General features: G+C 36.4%; 1 protein-coding gene across 2 annotated transcripts; it reads right to left on the bottom strand.

The window, feature by feature from the left end:
* Positions 1 to 1,513: 1,513 nt before the first annotated feature.
* LOC121996683 (transcription factor-like protein DPB) lies at positions 1,514 to 6,374 on the bottom strand. 2 transcript variants are annotated; one of them, XR_006116139.1, is made up of 10 exons: positions 6,002 to 6,374; positions 5,546 to 5,625; positions 5,326 to 5,369; positions 4,579 to 4,641; positions 4,327 to 4,473; positions 4,174 to 4,242; positions 3,137 to 3,235; positions 2,552 to 2,622; positions 1,839 to 2,280; positions 1,514 to 1,738 (listed from the first exon to the last, which is right to left on the bottom strand). XR_006116139.1 is itself a non-coding variant. In XM_042550727.1 (9 exons), the coding sequence occupies exons 1-9, from the start codon at positions 6,247 to 6,249 to the stop codon at positions 2,046 to 2,048; spliced, it is 1,056 nt and encodes a 351-aa protein (XP_042406661.1). In that variant the 5' UTR covers positions 6,250 to 6,374; the 3' UTR covers positions 1,514 to 2,045. The 2 variants fall into 2 exon arrangements, 1 of the variants encoding a protein (XP_042406661.1); XM_042550727.1 differs by having other exon boundaries at positions 1,514 to 2,280.
* Between the last annotated feature and the right edge of the window lie 4,129 nt (positions 6,375 to 10,503).

Below are 10,503 nucleotides of genomic sequence, written 5' to 3'. Positions count from 1 at the left end.
TTATTTATGTTCTTTCAATTAATTAAATACATAAACTTAAATAACTTGTTAAATTAAATAAATAACTTAAATATATTTGTCTTAGATTTTTTAATATTTATGAATAGTAATTATAAATTATTTATAAATAATATTCACGAACAAAACTTATAAATTATATTCATCAATGCAATTTTTATCAAATAATAAATAAATTTATATTATCAAACTAAACAATCAAGCAAATAAACTTAAAAACATAAAAATTTTAAATAATTAAATAAACTTAAACAACTAAACTTATTGGAAAACCAATCAAGTCAAATTTAAAATACTATTTCAAGGACTTAGAGCATCCGTAATACTAATTCGTTATAATATCCACCACCTCATCAAAAAAACATGGAACTCATTGTCGCATACTTATTATAACAATATTTCTCTTTCACTCACATCCCTTTTAATATTAACATTCATTATTTATGGGCTCCACCGTCCACTCACTCATCTCGTTTACTATTTTTTAAATAATATTAAAAATTTTACAATTTAAAAATAAAATAAAATGAGAGAGAGTGTCAAGGGCTGTAAATGAACCAAGCGTTCGTGAACAAGTTTGGTATTCGGTTTGATAAGAGCTTATTTATGTTCGTTCAATATACATAAGATTAATTAAACAAACAAACTTGAACAGCTTGTTAAGCTAAACAAACAAGTTTGAAAACATATGTGTTCAGCTCGTTAACGTTCGTGAACAATGTTCAGAAACCATATTTATTAATAAAACTCTTTTCAATATGTTAAATAAATAATAAATAAATAAATAAATTTAAATTATCAATCTTAATAACCAATCAAACAATTAAAAGTTTCAAACAATCAAATAAGTTTGAATTGAGAGTTTGATAACATCTAAATGAACCAAACTCGAACCAAGCTCAAGCCAAGCTCGAACCAAGCTCAAGCCAAGCTTGAATTGAGAGTTTGATAACATCTAAACGAACCAAGCTCAAGCCAAGTTTCAAACAAGCTCAAACTCAAAAAAAAAAAATAATAAACCAAACCAAGATTGAACACTCATTTCAAAAGTTTGGTTCATTTTAAGATCGGCTCGGCTCGATTATCTTATCAAACAAGCTTGAACACCCCAAAACTCAGCTCGGCTTGTTTACAACCTTAAGAGTGTGTTCAAAGATGTTCAAACCTTTGACCAATCTCTCTCTTGTGTGAAAAGGAGATGTTAAATAAACATTATAATATCTATTTAACATCCCATTATGGATACTCTTATTCATTTTATACTCAATTTAACTACTCAATTTAACTGGGTCATTATCAAATAAATTTGAATATCACAAAATTTAAAATTTGATTCACTTGTTTGCAATCCTGCGACGAAAAAAAATCTCAGAAAACCAAATAATACCAAAATCCTTCTGGAATTTCAATCTATATATTTTAAAAGTACAAAAAATATCACAATATATAGTTTGTTTGAAATCTATTATCCACGTGGAATTCCAACCAACCGACAGATGTAAACAAATTTTACTGATTTGGCATTCTACAACATCACTACCAGGCCACCAACTTGTACAAATATTTTTGACCTGAAACACTTATTTAAAGAACCACATCTACAAAAGCAAATTACAAATAGCATAGAATTTTAAGATATTTTTCAATCCAATTTTGTTAACACAGATCTACACAATAAAATGGCTTCCTCGTACTGGTAAATAACAAAAGAACATGTCCACTGCACACAAATTGTTAAGGTTATTTAGTACCAGCAGCACTTCCTATATAACTCACAAAGGAACTATTGCATGAAGGTAGAAGAAATGAGGCACGATTACCTTACAATAACTTGACTTGGGAAGAAGGAAATGCAAGTGTTGAACCCTAAGCGGCCATTCCGACTCATTAAAACGGCTATGTTAGCAACCAACCCCAATTGGTTTCCCCAGCTTATAGACTTATTTATATTTACTTCACGAAGAAAATGGCAACCGATGACTCGATGTGGGGCACCGAGACAACAATGAGGTTGTAAACTTTTCAAGTTAATGTTCATTCTTCACGCGTGATTTTAGAATTCCAGGTTTTGGAGGAGAAGCTAATACTCTGGCCATGGAATTAGCCCTCGAAGATGGTGACGTATGATTCTGGCTCGCATTCATCAGGCTCGAACCATCACCTCCATTAGAGCAAGGTGTTAAAGAACCATCACTTTTCTCTCGTTTGCATAATCCCATCGCTTTAACGACGTACGAATCGTCATGTAGCTCAAAGGGAGTACTGCAGTTTAAAGTTACTACCAAGTCAGTGAAGGAGAGAATGGTGGATATGATCTAAATTTTGAAATGGGTCAAGGAGAATATTGCAGCGAGCAATATCTCCAAATCAAACAGCTGGTTTGTATCATTTGATAATCATCATTAATATTGCATTTTTTTACTTGAGAACACCAAAAATATAACAATGGGAAATCTAGGTTTTTACTGAGAAAGCAGGCTGTAAGATAATGCTCAGTATCATAGACGTCAAAGAGAGAATATAAAAGAGTTACCTGTTGAAGTCAAAATGTACAAGCTGCATGTCTTCTGATATTTCTACCTCAACCATAGCATGTGGACGAGTCTGTTGGTCATCATTTAAAAGAAAATATTAACTTATCATGTGGCTAAATTGCATTAGCAGTTCCTAAGAACTTTGAGCCTCCGGTTTAGGGTTTCATAAGTGACCAAATATGCATGCATGATCTAACATTAGATCACATAAGCGACCAAATGTTACAAATGTAGTGTATTCTAGAAATTTAAACAATATCCTTTTATATAAGAATTCAAAATTGATAATTAAGCTTTGATATTGATGACTAACAAATTGAAAGGGTAGGAGAAGCATTACAAATTCATATCAGCAACTTGAGAAACCAAATTGCTTGCATCTATTATTATTACATGTCAATAAACCGCAGTAGACTAGTTTTTGTTACCAAATATAAGCAAGCATCTCAAATCCACACTTCAATAATGTCTAACTGCCATTTAAACATTTATCTGGAAACAAGTGGCCCATTCTTAAAATGTAACTCCAATAGCCATTAAAAATCTAAAACGCAGAGGCATAAAAGAAAAATTCAACCTTGTACCTGAGCCAAGATAAAGGGCAAAGCAACGCCACCAGATGGCAGATTTCCCGATCCATATAAACTATCATTCCTTTGCACCAATTTTTGGAGACCTACAAACTAGTAAAAAAATGGAGAAAATTAAATCATTACTAAGCTGAAGAGATAAAGTGATAAGCCAGTTGCAATATAGGCTAGCATTTCTGATCATCTTTAGAAAATGGATGTATCCTTTCACCATAACAGTGCATAAAAGGAAATTTCTAATTCATGAAGTTACCATGACCATAGTGAACCTTTGTATACTTAGCACTTTGAACTGGCCGACAAAGAATGAACAGAGATTGTTAAAGCTAAAATAAGTAAATAACTAGCCTAACATATTCACAATAGAGATTTGGTTGGCAATTGGCATTAAGACAATTCAGATGGTTTTTAATGTGGTTTAGACACTATTAAAATGACTTGGTGAAGATACTTTATTCAACAGGAACATTTTTTTTAGAATGATAGATTTATAATGCTTGTTTAGCCTTGTTAGCATTCTGGTTAAGTTAATGATAGACAGCATAAAAAAATCTGAATTTTGTGAGGGGATCCTCATACTAATGATACTAAGAAAATGGAAATGGACATTATAAAAGAAAATCCTGGAGATAACAGGCATCAAGGTGGCTATATAACTATCATATAAAATATATACACTTTTAAGAAACTAAAAACGGATGACTAATTGGGAATGAATAAAGATAATTTGGCATGCACTCACCTTTTTTTAGCAAAAGATCAGCCCCCAATTTGACAAAACGGATACTAGAAACTTACAAAGTACAGTGGCTTTCATTGTTATTTTATTAGCCAACAATATTGCTTGAACCTAGAATTACTAGCACCTTTAATCCCTACTCGGATGAGTCATTGAGAGTCGGATTCTAAAGATATAGTTAGAAATAGCTGAGTACAGAATACAGATAAAGAAATGACTATCAAATAAAAAAGTATAAGAGACCACCATTTGTAATTGGAAGTAGGTAAAAAATATTAGCAACAAGTCATACTTGATCATGCAATTCTTGCAAATATGCAGTTTTTTTATCAATTCTACTCCTCAATCCAACTCGCTCTGCCTGTGACAAAATACATAAGTACAAATCAGTAGTTCAAGGTAACATGGTGCAAATAGTAGATTGGAGTATAAGACAGGAACAAACCTTTAATTCTTCAATGTCATTTAGACTAGTTCGAGGTAAGCCTTTCCAATGTATTTCCTTTTTATCCTTAGAGAGAATATCCATAGCCATGAGAACATTTAGTGCATCATATACCCTTCGCCGTATGTTCTTCTCATCATATTGTTGCTGCCTCAGAGATACATATCAGATAATGCACTTTCCAAAATCAAACTAGTTGAAGAAAGTAAACAATACATACAATCTTCATAGCACAGCCAATTTGTCAGATACCTGATCGTTAGATCCTGGATTATTGGGGGGGTTTGCAAATTCAGTAACAAGTTCATCTGCAACCTGAAAAATGAATTAAAGAAATATGAGGCTTCAACCAGAAAAGTCAGGCAAATACACTTCAAGCCAAGAGAGAATTCTAAAAGTGAACTGGAATTTCATAACTGCTGTCAACTTAAGATTACTCAAACTCTTCATCTAGCCCCTCTATGTTAGACATCCAACACATCAGACACCCTCATTGTTCACTTCTAAAAATCTTAGAAGCAACTGTGTGAAGCACAAAAGTGATAAGACAGTGGAAAGATAGTCAAGCGATTAGAAATTGAGTCGTTGAAAGTGAGCAGTTGGTGACAGAAGCAGTACCATAACTACAACACCAATCTGTTGTGCCAAAATAAATGACACCAAAGCATTTTTTTTAAGACATCCTTATTAGGAGAAGCAGCAATAACTAAACCTGCATTCTTTAAAAAGGAAAGTTTAGCAATATAGTTCAATTTGGCAAATTTATAAAATGATACATGGAACACAAAATCCAGCCTATGTCAAAATACCCCTAACCTGTGTAAAGGAATCTAGAAGTACTTGAAACATGAGATCAGCATTACTAGTTTCTGGTAACTGATAGGCACAGTCATATCGATTGATGCCATAAGAGGAAAAGATTTAATAAACAAAATATTAATGTGTACTTTACCAATCATATATTATTAAAATTTCAACAAAAGCCAAGGTAAACCTAACCTCATTGTAAGTGGTTCGCCCCTTGCTTTCAACTTTCTCACATACTGAGCAGATAGACATGGCAAGAAAACCAAAGAGCAAAAGTTCAAATAATTATTAAATATAGAAATAGGAAAATAAAATAGAGTAGTTAATCAGATAGTATAAGATAAACATACTGGTTTAAATTTTCATAGCAGCCAATTCAGAACATATTACAGCTAATATGGAAGAGAATTACCTTTCATGCTGAATTGACGAAGTCCCCTTCCACTTTTATCACCTGCAACAGCTCGAGCACTCCTTTTTTTCTTTTTACCACTGCATAGAACACTCTCCATCAGTCCTACAAATAGTTCTTCTCCATAATGAGATTTGATCTACTGAATTCACAAATCCTCAGAAACTTTCCCATTGGAAATATTTAGCAGTAACTAAATAAATGGAGAATTATTTTATGCAAGTTGGATGGCAGAAGTTATCGAATTTTCAAGTAATTCGGTAGAACAATCGTATATGGAATCTCATTAGTGATGCACGCTTCTAAATTCCCATTTGTTCCGACGAAACAGAAACCACATCACGCCCAATTATCCACACTCATTAGCACCAATTCCGGTGCGCTGTCATCTACGGGTTATCAAATTGTCCATCAATGAACACAATTCGACTGTAAAACCCAAACAAACCCCCTCACCTCACGGCTCCTTTGGGCGTCCCCGCGTCGTCCCCGTGAATGTCGAGGTGGTTCAGACTGACCAAGGTATTCTCGCTGGCGGCAGTCATCGCCGCTATCTCACTCCGGCTGGAGGGAGAGCCGGCGCTGCCGCTAGTGGAGGCCGACTGGCCGCCAGAGAAGGCCGGCGCGCCGAGCGAGAAGAGGCAGCCACCAGCGCCTCCGCGGGCCTTGGGGAAGCTCGTGGCGCTACTGCTTCCTCCCTCCATCTCCACGATCGCCGAACGAGGACAAGATCGCGCGAGCGGATCGAGGGAGGGGGAGCTAACCCTAACGTAGAAGGAGCGAGGAGAAAGAGGGAAGGGAAAGAAGCGTGTTTTGTTTGTTTGTTTGTTGGGTCGTGGGCGGGTTGAAGGTTGCTTACGAAAAAGCCAAGTGGGGACGACACTAGATTTGACACGTGGGAAGTTCTATCTGGCCAAACTACTATGCACGGTGATGTTTCGTTCCAGTAACATATGATGAAATCGACCATTTCACCGTTTCTCTGATCAACGAATAGGATCATCATAGCCACAGGGCAACGATGCTAGCAGGAGAGAATTTCTCACACCTCTAATAATCAAGTCTTTACTTCAACCCATTAATAAATAAATTATCCTTCGTAGATAGTTCCTAAGAATATTAGATTTATAAGTTATTTATTATAAATATTTTTTTATTTATCTAAGTAGTCGTTAAAATTTTTTTATAAAACTGAGTGATATTAGACATTAGGAGCGGCCCCAGATATAACATGACAATTAAAATTAAGATAAGGTGGCGATCAAAGTTAAAGGAACCTAGTGTTCCATTTCAGTACTAAGACATCTATCATATATCTGATCAATCAATAGCCGATCGAATTTAAGGATAGTTGACCTACAATGAAGTCAGTCGACAACAAACTCGGTCAGGTTTACACAGCTCAGCACGCTTGTCTCCTATATGTACAGAAGATAAATGTGTAATTCTCATTATAGACCCGATCGGACTTCTGGATCTCAAGTTATCATTTTAGGAACAAGCCTCCTAACGTATGGACAATCGGCTAAAAGTGCTGATCGAATCTCTCAGGACTCAATTCTCCATTCCTCAGAGGAAAGTATCTTAGCATATTATCAATCAGTCATAGAACTGATCAGACATAAAGAGCTTAGCTCCATATTACTTTAATATCAAAGCTCCAGCATTACACAATATATAACCGTGCAGCTAATAGGCCGAACGACCCTACTTATTGGGTACTCTGCTTATGTAGTACTCTGCTAATACACAACTGGTCGGCTAAATTTTCGACCGAGATATCTTTAGGGAACAACATTGTCAAAGAATCACAACAACTTATAAGAAAATAATAACTATTCGTTAGAGAATATTCTTCTGTTACAATATATATATTCAATGGAACTTTCTTATGAAGGTGACTATACAATTAACTTCTATTATTATTGGGGAGGTTACATGAGACTGTTCATATAGCAAAAGATTCCTCAGATGATAATTGTACAAATTCCAGAATGTACATCTTCCATTATTCAATATCTTTTGACACCGAATATTCCCTGTCATCTCATTATTGCAGAGTTATAAGAGGTAATATAAAGGGGTTCTCTCCCGGGGAAGTACATTTTTATATATTACTATGCAACATTACTCCTTACTATGCTCACTCAATTTTATTGCAGTTCTTCTCCACTTTTCGCTCGATCATCTACTGACTTGAGCATTAAAGGACCTATGCCAGAGACCCCTTCCTTGGTTTTTGCCCTAATATTCTGTGGGCTTACTTTTTCGTGTGTGCAAAGAAGAGAGAAGCACCCAGAGCACTTTTTCTACCCCAGTTTATCATCTTTTTCTCCCGTGTAAAATCTTCTTCTGGTCAACCGCATCGCCACCTACCTAGCACGTCATCTCCTCTGGTTTTAGACAAGATCAAATTTGGCGTCTTCTGTGGGAACTTTTACATGAATCTGAAAGGTAGAGATGAAAAAACTGGACGATTCACCACCGTCACTTTGTCTCAAGAAGATTTTGAGTTACTAGTAGTTGCTTGAGCACAAAAGTTAATGCAACAACAGCAAGCAACTGTCGCTGGCACATTGCCCCACAATCCAACCGCATACATCCAGGACGGACCCTCGCGCTAAAAGAAGGACTCGAATAGAAGGCCCAACTAGGTTTCAGCCAATCCCTCCACCAGTAGCTAGTTTCATACAACCACTCATTCAACCAGTCAACCTGCCACCTATGCTACCATCCCCAATAGCGCATCATCGGGTACTATTTCACACTCCTTTCTAGGAGATAGCCAAAAAGAAAGGTCCCAAGTATCATCTTCTGGGATGTGCCCATGCGGGATTTGTGCAAGGGGAAATCCTCGAGGGTCAGCGACACTCCTGAGCGGATAAGCATGTCATTCTCCCATGAAACATTGGAAGACAAGCTGTCAAAACATTATCGATGTTGGGAATTTCGGGCCGTAAAAATCACTTTTTCGCATTGCGGAAACCTCGAACCCCAAGCCACCGGATCCGTGCGAAGTAAAATAAAACAAAAACTTTACGAGTACGAGTTTCTTACATCTAGATCTACACTAGAAGAAGGAAGTTACCCTCGATGCGATGCCCTTCGCAATCCCGCTCGTCCAACGGTTCACCGGATCTCGAGATCGTCAAGCGTACGATCCTCTAGAAGTATCCACACGAACAAACTAGGTGGAGAGGCCAAACAAAAGGTGTGCTAGCACCTATGAAGTGTTCGGCCAAGGAGGAGGAGAGGGAGAAGAGAATGAGAGCAAGAGGAAGAAGATGGAATAAAATGCCTTGAATGAAAAATGAATTCCATTCATCACAATAAGTGGTCGGCCACTATTGTAACCTCCTCTCATTTAATGTGGACATTAAAATGAGGAAGAGATTTGTAACCTCCATGAGGTGGCACACACATGTTCTAAATATGATGATGTGTAACACCATTATTGGCCACTTAATGCCAACTCACAAATGATGTGGCATAAAGTCAAGTCAAACATGACTTTTCCTCTTCCTCTCAAGTCAAGTCAAACTTGACATTATAACTCCCATGGTTGATTTAATCCAACCATTTGATTCAAGCCAATTTAATATAATGAATCTAATTCATTTAATTAAATTAACTCAATGGGTCATAATCTAAATTAGACTCATTGAACACATGAATCAACTTGAGTCCAACTCAATTAGTACAATTAGGATTACTCTTAATCCAATTTGATTCATCACATGAATCTAACCGTCTTGGTTCATCATATGAACCTAATCTCCATCTAATTGTCCTTTGTGTGTGACCCTATAGGTTCTTATAACGTTGACAATGCTCCTAAACCCATTTAGAAGCATAAGTAATGAGCGGTATCTAGCAACACATCATTACTACCCAAGTTATAAGAATGTTGAGATCCAACATCACCTTCTGACTATTAATTGTGACTCCTCACAATATATGACATTGTCCTTCTATCCTAGACATCTAGATTGACTAATGTGAGGCATAGACCATGTCATCTTCTAATCAATGTAAATCTTGAACTCCAAGTAGACTCACTAAATCAAATGAGCTCAATATCTCATATTGACTCATTTGGGCATGGTCATGCACTTCGTGGTCTCACTCTATCAAAAATATCGATGTCACTCCCGTCATATAGGAGGGATAGATCCCATCTACATCACTCACATCCCTCCGCATAATTTGTTACATACCCAGTAATCGCCTTTATAGTCCACCCAGTTACGGGTGACGTTTGACGAAACCAAAGTACATAACTCCTTATGTAGGGAACCATAGTGACTTCAGGTCTAAGGACTAGTAGTCATACTAATAGTCATATGAGAAAGTATATGACACTCATATAACGATCCATGATATTTTCTCATGGCGGGTCATTCAGTATACATTCTCCAATGCATACCCATGTGTCAACTTGATATCTCCATATCCATGACTTGTGAGATCAAGTCATCGAGTTGACCTACATGCTAGTATTATTGCATTAACATTGTCCCTGAATGTTAATACTCGACTAGGAATGATTAAGAGTAGTGTTCCCTATATCATCTCACTATCGATTCAACCAATCGATTGATATAGGTAAGAACCTTCTACTCAAGGACGCTATTATACTTAGTTTATTTGGCACCAATACAAGTAAGCATAATAACCAAAAATCAAATGCCTTTATATATAAGAAATATGATACAATGAGTCCATACAACAATCATCAAATGATTGGCTCTAGGGCTCTAACTAACAATCTTCCACTAGCACTAGTGCCAATCAATGTAGGCTCTAAGCCCCAATGACCTAGTGTGACCATCATGCTTCCTCTGTGGCAAAGCCTTGGTCAAGGGATCTGCGATGTTAACCTCTGTGGGTACTCTGCAAATCTTCACATCTCCTCTCTCAATAATCTCTCGAATGAGATGGAAGCGTCGTAGTATGTG

The sequence above is a fragment of the Zingiber officinale genome, chromosome 6A (assembly GCF_018446385.1).
Source record: "Zingiber officinale cultivar Zhangliang chromosome 6A, Zo_v1.1, whole genome shotgun sequence".
NCBI classification, from domain to species: Eukaryota; Viridiplantae; Streptophyta; class Magnoliopsida; order Zingiberales; family Zingiberaceae; genus Zingiber; species Zingiber officinale.
This window is presented reverse-complemented; position numbering and strand designations above follow the sequence as displayed.